The sequence below is a fragment of the Bufo gargarizans genome, chromosome 2 (genome assembly GCF_014858855.1).
Source record: "Bufo gargarizans isolate SCDJY-AF-19 chromosome 2, ASM1485885v1, whole genome shotgun sequence".
Classification (NCBI taxonomy): domain Eukaryota; kingdom Metazoa; phylum Chordata; class Amphibia; order Anura; family Bufonidae; genus Bufo; species Bufo gargarizans.
In genome coordinates, this window is record NC_058081.1 from 112624852 (window position 1) to 112649299 (window position 24448).

Consider the following 24448-nt stretch of genomic DNA (forward strand, 5'->3'; position numbering starts at 1 on the left):
AGGAAACTTACAAAAGTGACTTTAAACACATTTAATGTTATATGTATAAAATATTTAAAACTGCTTAAGGGCTCACGCACGACCGTATTTTTGCGGTCCGCAAAAAAAACAGACCCGTGTGACGTCCATGTTACATCAGTTTTTGGGTGGATCCATTGTAACAATGCCTGTCCTTGTCTGCAAAATGGATAAGAACAGGACATGCTCTATTTTTTTTTTTGCGGAACAGACATGCGGACACGGAATGCACATGGAGTCATTTCCGTTTTTTTTTTTTTTCAATCCCCATTGAAATGAATGGTTCCGCATACAGACCTGTAAAAAAAAATGAATGGAAACTGAAGAAAAATACATTTGTGTGCATGAGCCCTGACACTTTTGCAAACACTTTGCTTTATATTAATTTTTAATCGTGATGTCAAACAGAACATCAAAATTAAAACTTGACAGGATTTGTTTCCAGTAAGCAGTGCATTGTGGGGGCACAGATGACCACGTCATGTAATAAGTGACACGTATAGAGTGCAGAGTGAAGGAACTAAAAGTATGGTATTTTAATTCACTTTAGGATGAATGATTATAAACTGTATAGCTCAATATGAGAACTAGACTAGTAAGGCATTGTTTCCATTAGAATGCCTTAAGATGAATAAAAAACAAAAAAACAAACACACAAACACAATTATTTTTTGTATAGGCAGTATCTTATGGCCACAATACTCACTGATGTGCTCTTCACAGCAGCTTCCACCTACAGTATGTATAATGGCGGATTCACATGACCGTGCACTGTCCACAAAGCATGGTCCGCATGCCGGCAGCATCACCACGGTTTCTCTAACCTGAACTGTGTCCGTGCGTGCGTGCCGATTTTTACACTGGGCATGCGCAGCACGGGGATCTATCGGCACACGCTGCCTGCACCGCCCACACCAGCTCTCTGACCAATGAGCAAACAACGCTGCGCGCGCCACACACACACACACACACCTGCGCGCCAGTCTGCTGCTGTGCCCAGCTCTGCCATTTAATATAGACTGTTCCTACAAGTGTTTATGCACTAATGTTCTAAAGTTTTTTTTTTTTGGGAGAAGGAGACACCCAGGAAAACAAGAGCAGGCTCCTCCCAGTTTCGCCGAAAATCTGAAGATACCGGAGCCTATACCGGGAGAACGGAGCGGCTCCCAGGGATAATAGTAAGTGCAGGGAGATCCCTGGGAGCCGCTCTACATGTCTGCATACTTAGTTTAGATTTTTTATTGTAATGAAAGGTCCTCTTTAAGAATTGTTGACTTGCATAAAGCTGGAAAGGGTTATAAAAGTATCTTCAAAAGCCTTGCTGTTCATCAGTCCACGGTAAGACAAATTGTCTATAAATTGAGAAAGTTCAGCAATGCTGCTACTCTCCCTAGGAGTGGCCGTCCTGTAAAGATGACTGCTAGAGCACAGCGCAGACTGCTCAATGAGGTGAAGAAGAATCCTAGAGTGTCAGCTAAAGACTTACAAAAGTCTCTGGCATATGCTTACAGCCCTGTTAGCGAATCTACAATATGTAAAACACTAAACAAGAATGGATTTCATGGGAGGATACCACAGAGGAAGCCACTGCTGTCCAAAAAAAACCCATTGCTGCACATTTACAGTTTGCACAAAAGCACCTGGATGTTCCACAGCAGTACTGGCAAAATATTCTGTGGACAGCTGAAACCAAAGTTGAGTTGTTTGGAAGAAACACACAACACTATGTGTGGAGAAAAAGAGGCACAAGCACATCAACATCAAAACCTCATCCCAACTGTGAAGTATGGTGGTGGGGGCATCATGGTTTGGGGCTGCTTTACTGGGTCAGGGCCTGGACGGATTGCTATCATCGAAGGAAAAATGAATTCCCAAGTTTATCAAGACATTTTGCAGGAGAACTTAAAGGCCATCTGTCCACCAGCTGAAGCTCAACAGAAGATGGGCGTTGCAACAGGACAACGACCCAAAGCATAGAAGTAAATCAGCAACAGAATGGCTTAAACAGAAGAAAATACACCTTCTGGAGTGGCCCAGTCAGAGTCCTGACCTCAACCCGATTGAGATGCTGTAGCATGACCTCAAGAAAGCGATTCACACCTGACATCCCAAGAATATTGCTGAACTGAAACAGTTCTGTAAAGAGGAATGGTCAAGAATTACTCCTGACCGCTGTGAACGTCTGAAACTACAGGAAACGTTTGGTTGAAGTTATTGCTGCCAAAGGAGGTGCAGCCAGTCATTAAATCCAAGGGTTCACATACTTTTTCCACCTGCACTGTGAATGCTTACATGGTGTGTTCAATAAAAACATGGTAACATTTAATTCTTTGTGTGTTATTAATTTAAGGAGACTGATTGTCTATTGTTGTGACTTAGATGAAGATCAGATCACATTTTATGACCAATTTGTGCAGAAATCCATATCATTCAAAAGGGTTCACATACTTTTTCTTGCAACTGTATTCACCCATTCTTGTGATAAGAGGTAGCCCCAGTGGTTGGAACCCCCCACCCCCAATCAGACACTTATCTGCCATGAAGGGACATAAGTTGTAATGTCACTGCCACTTTAAGGATGTAACAAAAATTTACGGCTTGCATGGCATTGTGGTTTTTAGATGCATCACAGCCATGTCCCGATTGCCAGCCGGACCCTATGTCTGGTTCTACCCCAAGAATCCCTGATGATATTTTTGTTAGTTATGTAGCATTTCATGACTTACACAAAATACAATATCATTTCTCACCATCATCACCGACTTGTTGATCTCAAAGAAAATGTTGCTCTACTCTTGGAGTAAATCAAAGAGGCCCAACACAAGTGATATCGGTTTACAGTCGCTGTCCTTAATTACTCTTTGGAGTAATGATCTTACAGTAGGGTCACATTTGAGGTAATGATTCACATGTGATACTTGAACTGGTTTCTTTTAGCCTTATAATTCCCATGGAAGCCATGACCTTTGAGAAACTAAGCCCCAAAATGCTCAGTCTACTATGCAAGATTGCTTCATGGGTTCCAGCTTTCCTTTTTATCCTGCTTTTTCTTCCCGAGTGGATAGAGTCGGCTGTAACGTACCCCTATGACAAATATCACTTTCCTGTTCTCACTATCTTTGCATTGATTGCTCAAAAGAACATCCCTATTTTCACAGAAGTAAGAATCATTCTTTTTTTTTTTTTCCCAAAAGATGAACTTTCCGAGGTGAAACTGTAGAAGGTCCACTAGTTTATTAAACCACTATCATAACACTCAAGCTTAGGCCGGGTTCATATCACCATTTAGATTTTCATTTTTCTGATCAGTCGGTAAAGAAAAGAAAAATGGATCCTGCTCAGTTATGCACATTTGGCATCCGTTTTAACCATTTCTGTCTGAGAGCCATTATTTTACAATACAATACAGCAGGGCTGGCCAACCTGCGGCTCTCCAGCTGTTGCAAAACCACAACTCCCAGCCTGCCTACAGCTATCAGCCTACAGCAGGGCATGGTGGGAGTTGTAGTATTACAACAGCTGGAGAGCCGCAGGTTGGCCAGCACTGAAATATAGGATGAGTTTTTCTGTTTTTCTGACACATCAGAAGAACAGAAATCTAAACGGTGATGTAAATCCGGCCTTACCGACGACGGCTGGTATAGCCGACAGACCGCATCAACATGAAAGGAAAGAACGCAGTATTCTGCACATAGTCCAGCCTGAAGAAGTAGTTCACTTATGAATCTAAGTACCCCAGCACATACGGGTAGTACCCTTACCTCCACAATGTCAGAGTTGGTTCTGCTCTCGTGTGGTTCATTGTACTCTGTGTATTTGAGAAGGACTTTATCCATGTCAGTGCTCGCATACTGAAACAGTTTGTTAGAACCATTAAAAATAATCAGTGCAATTTCACAGTCACATAGTACACTGAGCTCATAGGCCTTCTTCATTAACCCAAATTTCCTCTTGGTAAATGTGACCTGTAGACAGAAAATGAAAAAAATAAAAATAAGATATTATGGCTAGCTATGTATCAGCCTGCCGATTGGCACAGGTTCCCTTTAAAGGGGGGTGTCCGGTCAGTGAGGTTATAAAAGAATAAAAAAAAAAAATAAGCCACATTCACCTCACCAAATTCACCTTCCTGGTCCCCCTCTTGTCACACAGGAAATGACTTTTTCCAATCACTGGGTGAGGTAGGTTACCAATGACTGGCTGGACAACCCCTTTAAAAGGTAAATAAATAGTCACATTGAACACTGTGTCTGAGCTGCAGACATGCTATAGAGCAGGAGGAGCTGAGCAGGTTGTAAATAGTTTTATGGGAACATATTCAGTGTAACTTGTATTTTATACATTTACCTTCCTGCTCTTTATGGGCTTTGAAGGAATCAGTCCTATCAGTGATGACAGCCCTCCCTCTATGACTGTGTATACAGAGACAGCTGTCAGTCACTGATAGGACCGTCTCCTGGACTACAGAGCCCAGAATAAGGACGGATATAAAATGTATAAAATACAAGTTATATGGAATCTTTTCCGATAAAACTATACATCAGCCTGCTCAGCTCCTCCTGCTCTATAGCCTGCTGCCTGCAGCTCAGACACCATGTTCAACGTGACAGGTTCCCTTTAAGCAGGGGTGGGATTCAAGCGTTTAACAGGTTCCCTACTCAGCGGTGGACACGTGGCATCAAGACACACGTTTACATATACATACACCATATATATGCAACACACAGACAAATACACCATATACATGGTACACATACCTAAATACACCATATATACACTACACACACACATACCACCCAACTAAGGAGCTAAACTATCAGTGGAGCGCAAAGCAATGGAAGCGAACATCTCCAGCTGCCCTGCCGCCGCCAGAGCACCGCATCGGGATTCAGCCGGTAACACTGTTCTCCGATCCAGTTGTAATTTTAATATCTGGAGAACTGGAGGGAACTGGCTGAATCCCATGCCTACCTTTAAAAGGTACACCAGTCAGATAAACATGTACAGAGCCGGAGGCCTCTTGCACACAACCATATGGTTTTGCGGTCCATTTTACACAGATCCGTCAAACAAAAAAAAATTTTTTTGTTTCAGTAGTGTTTCTACTTCCGTTCTGTTTCCATTTGTGATCCGTTTTTTGCGGATCTCAAACGGAAACTGAAGCATACAATAATGTTTAAACATTCTGTTTTTTTGCAGAACCATTGACTTTAATGGAGCCACGGAACGTGATTTGCGGGCAATAATAGGACATGTTCTATTTTTGAACAGAATGGAAATACGGAAACGGAATGCATACGGAGTACCTTCCGTTGTTTTTGCGGCCCCATTGAAGTGAATGGTTCCGCATACGGACCGCAAACAGAATATGCAATTACAGAAATGGAAAAAATTAACGTTTGTGTGCAAGAGGCCTGACCAATATGTGACATCAGCACTTTCACGTCACCCCCTGGACTCTGGCAGTAATACAATATACAGTACATTATGGATACACAGTGAAAGCTCCTTTGGTCAAGGTCACTGAAAGGAGGCATTTTTGGAGAATGTGTGTAAAACTACAGCCAGATAGCATCAGGAACACAACACAGCATCTCCTTTGTATTCAGTACCTGTCTGTTCCGTTCATCCATTATCCGCGTAATCTGGATTTTCTTCCTCCCCATTGTCGCTTTCTTTCCCTTTCACAATCCACAATAAATGTTATAATCCAAAAAGGTGGCAGCCTCCAGAATTCTAACGCATGGTCAGCAGCTTTCCGTAATTGCTTTCTCGTGCAGCCTAACGCTTCAAATTCTTAGCCAAAAACCTAGAAGAACAATTTGGAAATGGAAATTAATTTAACGCTTTTACTGAGTAGATGCTGGAACGAAAAGCAAAAAGTTAACCCACAAAAAGACACACACATAGGCCGGCACTTGTTAAGGAAACTAAACATAGCTTGGGAATAAAACAGGAGGTAACGTGGTTTCACGAGTAAAGCCAATTACTGCATAAAGAACAAAACAGGCGTCTAAATGTGAGGATCAGAACGAGGACTCTCAGTAAAACATATACAAATTTTCCTAAAAGAAAAAAATAAAATGCTGCCATCACCCCCGTGGTTTAATTCAGTTCATTATACTGTGAAATTTAAGAGAAAGACAAAAAAAAAAAAGCTAATTAAGTGATCACAGACAGCAAGGAACGTCTTGATGTGTGCAGTAATAACTCATTGTCATCGTCGGACTAGAAAAAAAAAAATTACGAGAGCGGTGACCTATATTTTCTTCATAAGCGCGCATCTGTGACAGCCGTCAATCAGCAGTTCAGAAAAAGTTGAGGATCAGACGATTTAGAGATCTGGGCCTGTTCACAGCTGGAGCTTCCCGGATGGAGCCCCCCACACTTCACATCCCTCCGCGGCAGGCTGAGGCTCTGAGGTAGCCCTAAAGTTGCAGCAGGAAGGAAAAGTGCCGGAGCTCGTCAGTTCATTTGCATGCTGCTGCCTAGAATTATTTATCATGCAAAGTGTGTGATGTTTCACAGACTGTAAGCAGATGTAAAGCTGCGGGAGACATGTGGACAGTGTCTGGTGAGAATGTATTCTTTGCAGTGCGTGTCTTAACTATTTCAGTCCAAGACGCTGCCAAATCCCACCCAGAAATGCTTGCAGACAGGTGTCGCCTATTCAGCTCGCCATGGGGATCACTCAACATTTTTTAAAGGAGGTGTTCCACTTTCAACAAATGAAGGCCATTCCTCGGATTACTAAAAGTTTTTTTTAATACACCTTTTGTATCAGTTTCTCAAGATCCTTCATTTTCAAGACCTTTGCTTGCAGTCATTCAATGAGAACCTACATCATGTACCGTACTTCCGGTGGCTTAAGAAAAAATAAAATAAAAATAAAAACACGTCCTGGTTACGTGGATGATGGATACACAGGTATCGCGCACCTGGGTGACATCAGGTGGCCAGGATAAGATCTCAGAACTGGAAGTAATATGTGACGGCAAGCAGAGATCTTAGAAAAACTGTAAAAAATGGATTACTGGAAGTGAACTGGAAATTTGCACAACTTTTCAATATCCAATAAATAAGCTTTATTTGTTGAAACTTTAATACCCCTTTAAAAAGGGCACATGCGACAAGTAACTTTTCTTTGCAGAAAGCATAGCCCTTAGGGCTCTTTCACATAAGCGGATGCTGTCCGGCTAGTCCGCTGCGTGAAAGAGCCAAGCCCCGTTCCGGACAGCAGAGACACGGAGCAGTAACATGATGGATAATGCTCCGTGTCTCTCTGTGACCTTTTTACTACAAAGTCACAGGGAGATAAAGTTGTCACTGGGATTTTGTAGTAAAGAGGTCACAGAGAGGCACGGAGCATTATCCATCATGTTAGTGCTCCGTGTCTCTGCTGTCCGGAACAGGGCTTGGCTCTCTTTCACGCATGGCATCCACTCCTGTGAGAGCCCTTAAGGAGTAACTGCTTTTAAAGGGGATTCCCACAATCAAAACTCACCATCCAAAGCATAGCGGTAAGGCTCCAGTCACACGTCCGCAATTGTGCGGAACGGGTGCAGACCCATTCATTCTCTATAGGGACGGAATGGACGCCGAAAGCAGACAGTGTGCTGTCTGCATCCTCATTTTCGGAGCGCGCCGCGGCTCCAGCAAAAAAATAGAACATGTCCTATTCTTGTCCACAATTGCGGACAAGAATAGGCATTTCTATGGGGGTGCCGGCCAAGTGTATTGCGGATCCGCAATGCATTACGGCTGTGTGAATGGACACTAAGTGTCTAACTGATGGTACCCTATTGGTCACAAGAACAGGGACCTCCTGCTGACATCACCACCCCACCCCCTGACTTTTTAATGGAGCGAGAGTCGAGCGTGCACACTGCCACCTCGAGGCACTGACAGGGTGGCATAGCATTATATTGATTTATGATGCTATGTAACCTTAGAGTGCTGGAATGTATAGGATAACACGGACAGCCCCTGTAATTTTTTTGCAGAGCCACGGAACTGACAGCACATGCTTTTGCAGCCCCATTGAGATGAATGGGTCTGCATCTGAACCGCATTTTTTTGACAAAACTACGGCTGTGTGCATGAGCCCTAAATGAGATGTGTTGCCTAAAGTAACCAGATGACTTACTACTAATGTCCTCTCTCTCGAATAAGACTATAACCACAAGGACGGCTACAACAACATTGTGGAATACAGGGCGACGACTACAAAAATCATATCTATATTGTTTCCCTTGGATATAAATTCTTGTCAAATTCCAAAGCCTCGCTGAGAAATTGTCAAGGTTTCTACTCACAGCCATGCCAGTTTTCACACATACACTAACAAGCCAATTAACAAGCCCACAGCTTTGTCGCTGACAAACCCCTGTCGAAATGGAGAAATTTTTCAAGCACTAAATGACTTTAGCGAGCGCATGATAAGCGGTAAAATCTAACACCTAGCTTGGTATGACATCACTCCTCAGCCCAGCTATATTAAAAAGCGGCAGCAGGGGAGAGCGCGCTGTAGTAAGATCACCCAGTTCAGTGCAAGCGTACCGGGAACAGGGCAAGGCAGATTATTATTCTGGAAGATTTCAAAGATCAAAAGAAAGGCAAAATTCATACTTCTGGTCTAATGGTTACTAGGACAGGAACCAGGCCAGGGTGTCCAAGATTAGATAAACTGGTCTGCTCTTGTCCACAGGCCGTGTCTGGTACTGAATGGGGATCTCCTGCAATACCCAACACAGTCCAAGGAGTAGGTACCGTAACCACTTCTAGAAAACAGTACACCCCTTTTTTTTTTTATGGATAACCCCATAAGGGGTTCATCCCTACATACATGAATTTTCACTGGTGCTTTACTGCCACTAATTTAAAAAAAAACAACCATCATAGAAAGCACTTGTTTTTTTTCCATAATCCACCTGTTTTTTTGGGGGGCATTTTTAGTTGCATTTTTCCCTAAATTACTATGTAAACCATGTTTTTTTCCTGGTATTTTCCCCATACAGTAGAAGAGACACTAGAAAAAACTACAGCATGCTGCATTTAAAAAAAAAAAAAAACACTGGAGACCCCAAAACGTTTGTGTGCTGTTTTTCCTATTTCCCACAGACCTGTTTTTACCTACATAAAAAAACACGGCAAATGCACAAAAATCTCATTAATACCCAACAGAACTGAATTATATATAAAAAAAAATTAAAAAAATTAAAATAAAAAAAAAGGGGGGTTTCAGAGTAAGATGATCTACATTTATTAGGGACACAGGCATCTTAAAGGGGTTCCTTGGGAAGGATTTAAACTAGCCACCAGCAACCTGTCCTGGAATGTGCCCGATTGCCTCCACTTTTAGAGCTGCTAGGGGTGAGGCTCACGATGCACTATGCTCTGGCACTTGCATATACTACATACTGCTGAGTTTTCCAGTCAGGCTGGTCAGCCATGATGGCATATCGTAGGCAGAGCGACATCATTACCATTTATTGTAGAGCAGTATAGTGAGGCCCACCCCCTTGCCCCCCTAGGCAGCTCTGTAGTTGAAAGCAATTGGTCCTGCTCACATTGTAGGATCGGCTGTCGGACATTTTAAATTATTCCAGGAGAACCCCCCTTTAATAAATATGGTACATCACCAGACAGTCCAAACACCAAATAGCTGGTGTAGATCTGCAGTGTTATTAACGTAATGCGTTCATAAAAATCAGTGACTTCTGTATGCCAGAAAACTGGTATACAGTATGGACTTTGCTAAATTCCCCCCCACTGTCTATTATTTAAGGCTAAAATGGTTATAATGGAGTCCCAGACGTGTGTGCGATCAGAAACCTGCAAGTTGGGAATACTCTCCTCTGTTTCCACTCCTCAGATAGGTTCCACTTGTTCTAAATCCACCGCCCATATTCTAAAAAATACTGTAGTATTTTTATGCATCAGTCCCATCATTTATACACCGTTCAGTCTCAAGGTTGCTCTGAAATGGAAAGTGTTAATCTACAGAGTGGAACCTGCATAAATACATCCATGACACTGCTCTTTCACTTCTGTCTCCGCGCCCACTTCATATTCTGCCCACTACATACACAAAAAAAAAAATTCCACCCATTGCATAGACCTATTGATCCAGTCTAGAGTGGGTGATGCAAACTCCTCATTACTATACTACAACTTCAATCAAACAGTGAACCTCAGCCTTGGAAAGGTAGGTGAAAGGTCTTCCCCCTGATGACTAAAGTAATGAGCTCTATTTTTCCTACCCCGATAAAACAGGCGGTGCTTTTGGCAACCTCTTCGTACATTGTGGGCACCCGCTTACCATTAGTGAAAATTAAGGAAAGTGGTAGCTTTAGCAGGCTTCTAGTTTAAAGGGTTTATCCAATTCTAAAAATGCCCCCCGCCCCCCCCCCCCAATTTCCGGGCCCCTCCTATAGATCATACTTCCCCTGCATCTCCCCATCACAACGTGGGGTGGGTGCAGCCAATAGCAGATCGCAACTGTGACCAGCCACCTTGCATTCACATCCCCGTATGAGCGCTTGTTTTTTGTGGGCCAAGTTGCACTTTCTAAAGGCACCGTTTACGGTTGCATACAATGTAGTGGGAAGCAGGAAAAAAAAAATCAAAATGTGGTGGAATTATTTAAAAACATTCCACCACTGTTTTATGGGTTTTGTTTTTACAGCATTTTTTATGCAGTAATATTGACCTGTTACTGTCATTCTCTAGGTCAGTACGATTACAATACCCTACATGTATAGTTTTTCTTGTGTTTTAATACAGTAAAAAAAAAATTAAAAAAACTTTGGTAAAAACAAATTTTTTCTCTGCATCACAATATTCTTACCCCCATATTTTATTTTATTTTATGCTACAGAGCTGTGTGAGGGCTCATTGTTTGAGGGGCGATCTGTACTTTTCATATTTTTTTTAAACCCTTTTTTATAATTTCCTTAGAGATTCAACAATCGTTAGAGATTGTTTTTATCATATACTTCAATGCATTAGCATTGGAGTTTATGAGAAATACACTGGCACATTTACTAAAGTGTCTGCGCCACTTTTTTGGCGTATTCTCTCCTGGATACCCTTGGTTTTTTGTGTCCATTGCATATGTTTTGTTGCATTTTGTGACATCTGCGCTATTTTCTAATTTTAGGAAAAATTCTTTTGGCGCACTTAGGTACGCCTTTTTTGACGACATATTTCACATGTGCACCCATTTGTAATTTTTTGGTGTACAAATTGGCTTAAAACTATGACACTCTGGGGGTGGCGTATTTTTTGTCCACGTGTATGATTTTGTAGCACAAATGAGATTTTTTTGGCGCACTTTTTTAGATGTTTTATACAATGTAATATTTTACCTTTCCCAAACAGCTTTTTGTCTAATAAACTTAAAGTTTTACTGTAATTTTTTTCCCCTAATGTGTAGGGGTAGAGGTAGGGAATATTTTTCTAATATACTTTATTTAGGGAAAACCGCCATTTGTAGGAGCAAACTAGGGCTGAAATAACTCAGTTACAGATACAGGAGCAAGTGAAGCCGTGACCAAAGATGTGAAACCAAAATTACATACGTTGCAGAAAAACAGCTTGTAGGAAAGACAGGACAAAATATTTGTCCCACACAAAGGCTGCTTTTATATGGGTAATGGATGCGCCAAAAAAACAACCTGAACCAAATAATGCGCCAAATAAATCAAACCATAAGGGTACATGCACACTAACGCATGTGTTTTGCATGCCGCAAATTGCGGATCAGAAAAAAAAAAAATAACAAACAAACAAACACGGATGACGTCTGTATGACATCCGTTTTTTGGGGGACGGATCTTTTTTTTTTTGCGGATCCATTGTAATAATGCATATCCTTGTCCACAAAACAGACAAGAATACAACATGCTCTATTTTTTTTGCGGGGCTACGGAACGGATACAGATGCAGTTTAAAATGCACACGCGAGCGGGCCTCATATTTAAAGTCCCAATAGCCGACATATATACATAAATGAAAAAAGAAAACTAAAAACAAGGAATTACCAAATTAAAAACAAAAGAAGAAAGGTATATGAAAGAAGATAAAGAACTAGGTGACTGCCTCAATGAATACTTCTGTTCAGTTTTTATGAAGGAAAAGGACCTCAGTTAGGAAAGAAGACTAATTACTCTTTTGATGCATTTGTCTTTACAGAGGAAGAGGTTCTAAGTCAGCTGTCTAAAATTATTACAAATAAGTTACAGTAGCCTGATGGGATACACCAAGAGCTTAGCGGTGAACTAGCAAAACCAATAAAAGATTTATTTAACCAATCACTGGTAACAGGAGTCGTCCGAAAAGATTGGAAATTAGCAAATGTTGTGCCCATTCACAAGAAAGGTAGTAGGGAGGAATCGGGCAACTATAGGCCAGTAAGCCTGACATCAATAGTGGGTAAATTAATGGAAACCATACTTAAGGAGAGGATTGTGGAACATCTAAAATCTCATGGATCAAAAGACGAAAAACAGCCAGGGTTTACTTCAGGGTGATCATGTCAAACTAATCTTATTGATTTTTTTAATTGGGTGACTAAAATAACAGATGGAGGAGGTGCAGAAGACATCGCTTATCTAGACTTTAGTAAGGCTTTTGATGCTGTCCCACATAGAAGGCTTATCAATAAATTGCAGTCTTTGTGCGTGGACTCCCATTTTGTTGAATGTACTATAAAATTATAGCAAGTACTTCAATATGACTGCACAGTGTGAATTGTAAAATCACATACTCCACAGCTATCTGTATCGACATACAAATCTACAGTTCCAAGTTTCAGGAAAACAATTAAGCTCTTGGGGCCTTTTGTGCACAGCATTATCTGTAGATGGCTCCCACGACATCTCGGGGCAGCATGTGGTGGGTTGGAGAGGGAAGGATCCATCTTCCAATCACTGTTCACATCTGTGTCATGGCTTCTATTCAGAAAAAACTGAAAAAAAAAAGTGCAAAGCCACATGTCTGACACCACCAGCACCTAAGAGACCCCACTGACGTATGATGGGGTCCACCAGGCTCTGCCAAGAAGTCAGACATTCTGAAAAATTCTGTGCTATTCTGTCAAATATGACCAAATCTGTGACGGAGCCCCAAGTGCATACATAACTACTACAAGAGGCTGTTGTTGCACTGCAGTCATGCGGTAGGAGGTCAATGGCACCCCATACGTCAGTGCCATGGAGTACAAGGATACCAATACCATGAGTGGTATAGTCCTAAGCAATGGCGGGTTATCCAGTTGTTACAATAGCATTACTTGTAGCGGAGATTGCATTTGCCAATGTCGAACCTTGAACCATTCATGCGTGCATGTCTTCCAACCATAACCTTTGTCCATCTCGAAAAATGAACAATTAGGCTGGGTTTAGACCTGAGCGTTTTACAGCGCGTTCCTACGCGCTGTAAAACGCTCAACAGGCAAGAACCAATGATTCCCTATGGGAATGGTTCTCACCTGAGCGTTTTACAGCGCGTACGATCACACTGTAAAACGCCCGACGCCCCAAGTAATACAGGAGCTTCTTTGGGGCATCTTGTCGCGCGATCCCGTACATAGACTTCAGCGGGAACGCGCGACAATGGGCGTTCTCTTGTCTCTGTATGCGCGATTGCAAACGCCCGTACAAGTTCAGTACGCTCAGGTCTGAACCCAGCGTTAGGGATCCGTCACATGTGGCACAGATGTTGGACATTTATACATCTGAATGGGTTGTTACTGCAAACCCCATTCAGATAACTGGACAAGTCACAGAAATTTCTGCAACTAATCTGCAGTGAGTGAATACACCCTCAAGGAAGCAGTCAAGCCAGGCAGACTTTCCAGGGGTTTCATGTGTTACCTGCAGATTTAGACCCTGATCACACAACCGTATTTTTGCTTTGCATCTGATCCGCATTTTTTGTGGGTCAGATGCGGACCCATTAATTAAAAAAATAAATTAAAAATGCAGACAGCGCACATCCGTATGTCCATTTTGTGGGCAATAGGCATTGTTACAATGGGTCAGAAAAAAAAAACAAAAAAAAAACAAACAAAAAAAAAAACACAAAAAAAAAAAAAAACGGATGCAACACGGACAGCAAAATGCATACGGTCGTGTGAATGCACACGACCCGGATGAGGACCCATTCACTTCAATGGGGCTACAAAAGATGCGGACAGTGTACTGTGTGCTGTCCACATCCCTAGGTTCCTTCTTATCCATTTTGCGGATAAGGATAGGACAGTACTACAGAGAGCAGGACATTCCATTCTGCAAAATGCGGAACGCATTCGCCAGTATCAGTGTTTAGCAGTTCCGCAATTTGCAGCCTGCAAAAACTGCTACGGCCGTGTGCGTGAGCCCTTATTGAAATGGTTTCGCAGATTTCGCCTTATACAATGCAAACTGTAAAACCTGCAGTGGAAATCCGCACAAATGTAAAATCTGCACCGTAGGTCAATTTCCGCAGCGTGTAGATGAGACTTTCTAAAAACCCACTTTGCATCCACTTTTCTGGTATTTTCGCCCACAATCTGCAGTGTATCCACCGTGTGTGATCACATCCCACGAGAGTATTTGGCCCCTTGCACAGGTGCAATGCGATTTAATGCGTTTTGCATGAGAGTGATAAAAAACTGAAGGTATACAAACAACATCTCCTAGAAACCATTCATGAAAAACGCATCACATCCGCACTTGCTTGCAGATGCGACTTTCACGCAGCCCCATTCACATCTATGGGGCAAGCGTTGTGTGAAGAAAGAAAGAAAAAAAAAAAATTGCAGAATATAGAACATGCTGTAATTCTCACGCAACGCACAAGTGATGTGTGAAAACCAACGCACATGTAGACAGCCCCATCGAAATGAATGGGTCCGGATTCCGCGCGTGCGCAATGCGTTAGCATCACACATTGCACCCGTGCGGAATACTCGCTCGTGTGAAATGGGCCTTTGGCCCCATGCACACGGCCGTTGTTCACGGCCGTGGAACCGCGGCCTGGATCCCTCCTGAGAGCAGGAGCGCACGGCGTCACTGGTTGCTATGACGCCGTGCGCTCCCTGCTGCCGGCACAGTACAGTAATACACTGGTATAGATCATACCAGTGTATTACTGTATTGCAGCGGCAGCAGGGAGCGCACGGCGTCATAGCAACCAGTGACGCCGTGCGCTCCTGCTCTCAGGAGGGATCCAGGCCGCGGTTCCACGGCCCGCACACGGCCGTGAACAACGGCCGTGTGCATGGGGCCTTTCAGTGACTTTTTTTTTTGGTCACAGTTTTCGCTGCACTAGTGGATTTTGGCAGTGAACTATTAACATGTTTCACCTGTAAAAAAAAAAAAAAATGCAGCTTTAGGCCTCTTGCAAACAACCATATGGCTTTTTCTGTATTTTGCGGTCCGCAAAAGATACGGCTGACGTCCATGTGCATTCCTTTTTTGAGGAACGGAACAGCCGTCCCCTAATAGAACAGTCCTATCCTTGTCCATAATGCGGACAATAATAGGACATGTTCTATCTTTGAACGGAAGGGAAGGCATACGGAGTACCTTCAGTTTTTTTGTGGATCCAATGAAATGAATGGCTCCGTATAGGGAACACAAAAAAAAAAAAACGGAACGTAGGCGTTATTCACATGACCGTTGTGTGTTTTGTGGTCCACAAATCGCAGATTCGCAATTTGCAGAACGGCACAGACAGCCATTAACATAACTGCCTATTCTTGTCCACAAAACGCGGACAAGAATAGGACAGGTAAAAAAAAAAAATTTGGGGGACCATGGAACGGAGCAACGGATGCGGACAGCACACGGAGTGCCGTCCTCATCTTTTGCGGCCCCACCGAAGTGAATAGGTCCGCATCCAAGCAGCCAAAACTGCGGCTCGGATGCGGACCAAAACAAAGGCCGTGTGAATGAGGCCTTAACCATATCTGCTATGTGTGAATACATCCTAAAGCAAGGTCTCAATACACGTTACTGCATTTAAAGGTACGGCGCCCATTCTGGCCGGCAGAGAGGTGCACCTGTGCATCAGCTTCCTTGTAGAACTGGGGTCATAAATCTGCACCTGGAACTGATCAAAGAGGATAATCCTGGCACCAGTGAAGGAGAGCAGCTGTTACCCAATTCACCAGTTATGTCTGTAGACATCTGACCTTCACAACAGGGGAGCGCTGAAATCTGACGGGCAGCTGACTGGTGGCAAGCAAACAAGCTCAATAGGGGTCATTTACAATGACCTGCTTTTTACGCCGGTCTTAGTTTCCCCTTTCAGCAGACGGAGGATGCACCCAATTTATGACGAGGTGTGCGTCTCATCATTTATTAGGCACATCCCCCTACTGTGAGCATCTATTGTGAAAAAACTATTCCCCTCCACGAGTGGAGCAGCTTTTCGTATACTTTTAGTAGTCAGAGTAAATGTAAGTAAATAGAAAAACGGGGCTGATGGCATGGCTCTGCCCGGTCCTCGACATCCCCCCACCAGGACCGCGTACCACAAAATATTTTCACACGGGTGTTAAAGTATTTTTTCATGCCAAAAAGTGGCATGCCACGCTTTGTAAATGACCCCATTTATCCTACTGGTACTGTATAATGGACACCATGAATTGACACACACCTTTGTCGTTAAATTCAGCTCTGCTACATCTGTGCCACATTACACTGTAGACGGCATCCCTCTGCCAACATCTTCATGCTGAAAGGACTGAGGTTTGAGATCTGCGCCCACGACACAGACACCTACATAGGTTTGCCTGGACAGATGTGTTCTATACATGAAAGGATCTACGATGGTGGAGACAACCAGGTACCAGTTAATCATCGGCGAGATCAGCCACGATGCACTCTGTCAACCCTCCAACCTCCTGCGCAGCCTACATATGAGCGTCAGCAGGTTGTCGGAGCAGCGGATCACTGCAGCCGCTGCTCTAATGATTTCCACATGTATCGCTTCACATCCAGACCATGCTGTAAAACACGGGTGCCTAGCACTAGTTCATCGCGGACTCCGTCCTCCCATGTCGCAGCACGTACGATATCCCATGAAACCTATTCCGCTGGGTGTGCCACACAACTACTCACTCACTACTGAAAGTGTGCCAGTTCTCGATGTACTACCTCCTGGTTAACCCTTGCAGGATATCCCAAGTGGTGCGCAGGAAAGACACGACAGGTGACACTTGGTTTCTCTGTCACACATACTTATATATACAGGAACATTGGTGTAAAGTGTACAAGAGCCGAGGGTCAGACGTGTAAAAAGTCAGCATCCAACCATGCTTGGCCTCGTGCAGAACTGCTGATAATGGGGCACATTTACTAATGGACTTGTAACACTTTCAGACATAAAAAGTGATGCAGGTCCCTTTTCTGTCTGGTCGTGCAACAATATTGTGTCACACGACAAGTTTGCACCGTCTACTATTGTTGGGCATGATAAGGGCATGTCAGTGGCCGTACCGCAGCCCCCGCAAATGTAGGTGCAAACGTTAGCCAATAACTACGTCAGCCAGGTGGAGTTTTTACTCTGGGAGCAAGGACCGTCACAGATGCGCCTAAGGCCTCATGCACACGACAGTATTTTTTTGCGGTCCGCAAAAAGGGGTTCCGTTGTTTAGTGTCAGTTTTGTTTCCGTGTGTCAAGTTTGCCATGCAAATGATAGGAAAAAACGGACGCGGACGACAATCTTGTGTGCCTCAGTGTTTTTTCACGGACCCATTGACTTGAATGGGTCTGCGAACCATTGTCCGTGAAAAAAATAGGACAAGTCATATTTTTTCACGGACTGGAAACACGGATCACAGACACGGATGACAAACGGTGCATTAGCCGAGTTTTCCTTGGACCTATTGAAAGTCAATGGGTCCGCAGAAAATCACGGAAAACGGAACAACGGACACGGGACACAACAACGGTCGTGTGCATGAGGCCTAAGGGGTAAACTAAGACAGATTTAGGCCTCATGCACACGACCATTGATTTGGTCCGCATCCGAGCCGCAATTTTTGCGGCTTGGATGCGGACCCATTTTCTTCAACGGGGTCGCAAAAGATGCGGACAGCACTCCGTGTGCTGTCTGCATCCATTGCTCCGTTCCGTAGCCCCGCAAAAAAAATATAAACATGTCCTATACTTGTCCGTTTTTTTTGCGGACAAGAATAGGCATTTCTACAATGGGCCTCCCGTTCCGTAAATTGCGGAAGGCACACAGGCGGCTTCCATTTTTTGCGGCTCCACGGTTTGCGGACCGCAAAAAAAACGGAACGGTCGTGGGCATGAAGCCTTAAAAATACGTTCTTAGCAGTCGTCCACATTTCCGTTTTTCACTGATGTGTGTTGTCCGCATTTTCCAAGGACAGCACATGTACCCATTGATTTAAATGTGTCTGTTCACGTCAGTATTATTATTTTTTTTACTGACTATAAGGCCTCCTGCACACGAACGTTTTTTTACACGGTCCGCAAAAACGGGGTCCGTAGGTCCGTGATCCGTGACCGTTTTTCCGTCCGTGGGTCTTCCTTGATTTTTGGAGGATCCACGGACATGAAAAAAAAGTCATTTTGGTGTCCGCCTGGCCGTGCGGAGCCAAACGGATCCGTCCTGAATTACAATGCAAGTCAATGGGGACGGATCCGTTTGATGTTGACACAATATGGTGCCATTTCAAACGGATCCGTCCCCATTGACTTTCAATGTAAAGTCTGGAGTTCTGTTATACCATCGGATTGGAGTTTTCTCCAATCCGATGGTATATTTTAACTTGTAGCGTCCCCATCACCATGGGAACGCCTCTATGTTAGAATATACTGTCGGATATGAGCTACATCGTGAAACTCATTTCCGACAGTATATTCTAACACAGAGGCGTTCCCATGGTGATGGAGACGCTTCAGGTTAGAATATACCAAAAAACTGTGTACATGACTGCCCCCTGCTGCCTGGCAGGTGCTGCCAGGCAGCAGGGGGCAGACCCCCCCCCCCCCTGTTTTTAACTCATTGGTGGCCAGTGGGCCCCCCCTCCCCTATTGTTAACTCGTTGGTGGCCAGTGTGCGCACCCCCCTCCCTCCCTCTATTGTAATAATAGCATTGGGGCCAGTGTGCGCGCCCCCCCACCCCCCCCCTCCCTCCCTTGTAATAATAGCATTGGGGCCAGTGTGCGCGCCCCCCCACCCCCCCCCCCTCCCTCCCTCTATTGTAATAATAGCATTGTGGCCAGTGTGCGCGCCCCCCCAACCCCCCCCCCTCCCTCCCTCTATTGTAATAATAGCATTGGGGCCAGTGTGCCCCCCCCCCCCCCCCGATCATCGGTGGCAGCGGAGTAGAAGATTCATACTTACCTGGCTGCTGGCTGCTGCGATCTCTGTGTCCGGCCGGGAGCTCCTCCTACTGGTAAGTGACAGGTCTGTGCGGCGCATTGCTGTCACTTACCAGTAGGAGGAGCTCCCGGCCGGACGCAGACATCGCAGCAGCCAGCAGCCAGATAAGTATGAAAATCTTCTACTCCGCTGCCACCGATGATCGGGGGGGGGGGGGGGGGGGGGGGTTGTGCGCACACTGGCCCCAATGCTATTATTACAATAGAGGGAGGGAGGGGGGGGGGGGTTGGGGGGTGCGCACACTGACCCCAATGTATTAAAACAATAGAGGGAGGGAGGGGGGGTGGGTTGGGGGCGCGCGCACACTGGCCCCAATGTATTAAAACAATAGAGGGAGGGAGGGGGGGTTGGGGGCGCGCGCACACTGGCCCCAATGTATTAAAACAATAGAGGGAGGGAGGGAGGGGGGTGCGCACACTGGCCACCAACACAGGGGAGGGGGGGGCCGCACAATGATATTCAAACTGGGGAGGGGGGGGGGGGGGGGTCTGCCCCCTGCTGCCTGGCAGCCCTGATCTCTTACAGGGGGATATGATAGTACAATTAACCCCTTCAGGTGCCGCACTATCATATCCCCCTGTAAGAGATCGGGTGCTGCCAGGCAGCAGGGGGCAGTCTTGTACACAGTTTGTAGTGTATTCTAACTAGAAGCGTCCCATCACCATGGGAACGCTTCTGTGTTAGAATATACTGTCGGATCTGAGTTTTCACGAAGTGAAAACTCAGCTCTGAAAAAGCTTTTATGCAGACGGATCTTCGGATCCGTCTGTATGAAACTAACCTACGGCCACGGATCACGGACACGGATGCCAATCTTGTGTGCATCCGTGTTCTTTCACGGACCCATTGACTTGAATGGGCCCGTGAACCGTTGGCCGTGAAAAAAATAGGACAGGTCATATTTTTTTCACGGCCAGGAAACACGGCTCACGGATGCGGCTGCCAAACGGTGCATTTTCCGATTTTTCCACGGACCCATTGAAAGTCAATGGGTCCGTGAAAAAAAACGGAAAACGGCACAACGGCCACGGATGCACACAACGTTCGTGTGCAGGAGGCCTAAGTCAGTAAAAAAAACACAAAAATATTAAAATCACGGGGATATGCACTACTTTGATCCGTGATGCAGACCAAGCATGCCCATTGAAGTATGGGTCCGTGAAAAAATCCCTTTGTGTTGTGTCTGTGTTGCGTCCGTTTTTCACTAAAGACTAATAGATTCTTTGGAAATTAATTTTCAGCTGAGCAACATCAGTGAATTCTGGATGACACACGGACGAGCCACGGATGAAACACTTACGCTTTTTTTCACTTTTCGCTGACACGGAAATGTGAACGAGGCCTTAGTAAATATACCCCAATGTCTCTGCTCTTTAGGCCCCATGCACACGGCCGTGTTTCACGGCAGTGTGCGGGCCGTGGAACCGCGGCCTGGATCCCTCCTGAGAGCAGGAGCGCACGGCGTCACTGGTTGCTATGACGCCGTGCGCTCCCTGCTGCCGGCACAGTACAGTAATACACTGGTATAGATCATACCAGTGTATTACTGTATTGCGGCGGCAGCAGGGAGCGCACGGCGTCATAGCAACCAGTGACGCCGTGCGCTCCTGCTCTCAGGAGGGATCCAGGCCGCGGTTCCACGGCCCGCACACGGCCGTGTGCATGGGGCCATAGGCTGCACTCAATCAGGCACATTTACTAAAGTGTTTGCACCTGTTTTTAGTCTACAAAAAGAGGTTTCCGATTTTTTTTTTGTCATATTTACTACGGAAATTGCGCCCGTTTTGGAGGCTTTTGCAATTCATTTGACCTTTTTTTTTTTTAGACTAATTTAAAAGGTTCGCCTTTTTTGCGCCTGAATTTGTCACAACATTTTTTTTTACATTTCTACGCCACCCCAGGGCTGGTGTACTTTTCTTTGTCTGTTTTCAGTGGTGAAGTGCCACTTTATTTTTTTTCATTAGAAGTCGCAGTTTCCTGGAGACATTTTTCCAGGGTTGTGGAGTCGAAGGCAATTTTGGGTACCTGGAGTCGGAGTCAGCAAAAAATGAACCGACTCCTACTAGATTTAAATTGGAATAATTTTTTATTTTTTTTTAAAAAGCAAGTTTAAATGTCCCAATTCACAAAAAGTTATAATTAATTACTGTATTTTCGCCCTATAAGACGCACCTGCCCATAAGACGCACCAAGGTTTTTGAGGAGGAAAAGATTTAACCAAAAGGTGTGCTTTTAGTGGATGACACCGTTATGGGGGCATCTGTGGGTGGCATCTGTGGATGACATATAGCATCTTATCTTATGTGTCATCTACAGATCCCCCCCATAACAGTGTCCCTGTGTAGTGAATGGGGGCCGGCATCTGTTTCTGTAATGGCAGCGGGGCACGGTGCCTGCTTCATTCATAAAGTGGGTGGAGCAGGCGCTTGACGTAGTGAGCTACGCTACGAGCGCCCACCCGGCCTCCTGACTGCCAAGAAGTTAGTAGTTAGTAGTACATCGCTAGATTTAAGATGATTGGAATACTTTAACAATACCCACAAGTTAGATATGATTACAGTATACTACAGTGAGCGAGTGAATACTACATTACAGAAACAGATGCCTCCCCCCAGCCCCTCCTCCCGCTCAGCCTATTCCCCGGACGGTACCATAAGACTCACTGCTATTTTTCCCCCACTTTTGCGAAAAGTACGGTACTTCTCTACTACAAGAATAAAGGCCAATGCATGCAGTGCGTCACGTTACCGCAAAACAAACACGTTAAGTGACCATGAAGAAGCATGCTTTTCATATGCGTCACTATATGGCACGCAACGCACAGATGAGGAGCGGCAATACTTATACTTTCCATTGTGTTGTGTTCCGCTATTACAGGGAACGCAACGCCCATGGTTAACCTAGCCTCTCACTGATAACTGATTAAGTAAATATGTTTTTTGCAGGACTAGAGACACTTGTATAAGTGAAGGGAATAGATAATCAATAGTTCAAGATGTAAACCATTTGAAAAACTGCTGTCATTCAGCTAAGTCTATAAAAACTTGTAAACTCAGATTATTAGCTTAAACTTTAAACATGACTATGGGATTCTACTAGGGAAATCATGTTTTACAATAAATGCCCCTTCCTGGATCCTCCCACTGGCCTATCTTCAGCAGAAGATCAGCACACAAAAGGAGAAGGCAGCAGCTTCCTAGCCAGTAGTTCTGTGGTAATGACATGCATGTTGCCTTTCTTTCCTTGAAGGAATGTATAAAATACATTTGCATATTAAATACAGAGGAGTCGGGGAGTTAGAAGTACCAAAAACTGAGGAGTCGGACCATTTATCTACTGACTCCACAGCCCTGCATTTTTCATGCACAAATAAATTAGACCAATCTAAGCAAATATGAACCTGTCATAATGAAAAACAACCACCAGAGGTCAGACTAAGGCCCCTTTCACATGACGTAAACACATAGCACCTACATTGAATCCTGACCCATTCACTTCAATGGGTCTGTGTACATGAGCTTTTTTTTTTTTTTAACGCATCAGTTTTGCATTGCGTTAAAAACGCAGCATGTTCTATATTCTGCGTTTTTCAAGCAGCCCTGGCCCCATAGAAATGAATAGGGCTTCAGGGAAAAAACGCAATGCATCTGCAAGCAAATGCGGATGCAATGCGTTTTTCACTGATGGTTGCTAAGAGATGTAGTTTGTAAACTTGCAAAATGGTGCGATTTTCACTGAACGCATCCGGAGCCAATCCGTCACGCTCGTGTGAAAGAGGCCTAATAGCAATTCCCCTCGTCTAGTTCATTACCAGCTGTGTGACTAATAAATGCGCAGAAAAAGACAGACAGGCGAGCTTGATAAATGCGCCCCAATACATTTTACTCTGTCTGGATTCCCATACTTGAGAGAAAAGATCCCTTTGAAGTCACAGAAAGAGAAAAAGGAGTGGAACATGCACAAGTATAGACATAACTAATTCGCCCATGACCTCACGAGGAGGACTGTCCCTGGTTATAGCCACCAGTGAAGTAATGTGGAGTCCATGCTCGCCTGCTGGTTTCATCAAACTTTGCACTACTATATCCCACTACGGTTAGTCTGCACTCATAACCTGTAAAAAACACAGGACTTCTAGTGGGGTATGTTCACACGTTCAGGTTCTCATCAGGTTTGTTGATGTCAAAAACCAGGAGTGGATTCCTAAATTAGGAGAAGTTGTATCGACGATCTGCCATAGCTCCCAAGGATCGCAGTGTGTTGGTGCTGGCTTACAAATAAATCGAGTCGCAGCGTGACTCGCGCATGTGCTGCGGCCGCAGAATTGCAAAAATATCCAATACTGCTGGATTTTTTGCAGTTCTGGGGTCGAAGCAAATGTACAAGTTATGCTGCGACCCCATTCAATTCTATGCTAGCACCACCACTGCGATCATTGAGCGCAACCAAGATCGGCGTGTAGCCGAACACTCATTTTTTATCTCCTTTTATGATCCACTCCTTCCAGAAACTGCCCCAGACAACGGGATAAAACCTACACATGTGAATATACCCTTATATTTTATACAGAACAAACTATGTGGAACATCTTATAGGCAGGGTATAGTCACACATAGTAGATCAGGGTGGGTAAACGGCATCAAAACAGAACTGGAAAGAATGCACATGTTTTTTGCCATGACTTTCAGTGAAGTTGAAGTTTTCAGAGGGGAAACATGTTAAATATAAAAGTGTTTTATCTGTAAAAACCACAACTGCATCAAAAACCATAGCAAAAAAAAAAAAAATCTGTTCCAATTCAGTTTTGAAGCAGTTTTAATCAAACCTCAACTGCTATTTGTGAATATCCCCTTATATTATTTATAATATAAATTATAGATAGATAGAGATAGATAGATAGATGGATGACAGATAGATGGATGGATGACAGATAGATGGATGACAGACAGACTGATACACATACAAAGTGGTAAGCTAACCCCAGACTGCAAGGCAACTGTAAGGGCTCATGCACATGAACGT

General features: G+C 44.3%; 1 protein-coding gene across 12 annotated transcripts in view; it reads right to left on the reverse strand.

Annotated features, from left to right (window-relative positions):
• Positions 1-24448, reverse strand: part of MEF2A (myocyte enhancer factor 2A) — a 139220-nt gene that overhangs the window by 69872 nt on the left and 44900 nt on the right. For 11 of the 12 annotated variants that reach the window (XM_044279427.1, XM_044279424.1, XM_044279420.1 and 8 more), the window contains exons 2-3: positions 5631-5827; positions 3780-3983 (exon numbers count right to left, since the gene is read on the reverse strand). In XM_044279427.1, coding sequence (XP_044135362.1) covers positions 3780-3983; positions 5631-5684 — 258 coding nt within the window. In that variant the 5' untranslated portion in view covers positions 5685-5827. Of the gene's footprint in view, positions 1-3779; positions 3984-5630; positions 5828-6277; positions 6402-24448 lie in introns of those variants that run through there. The other variant, XM_044279422.1, reaches the window with a different exon arrangement.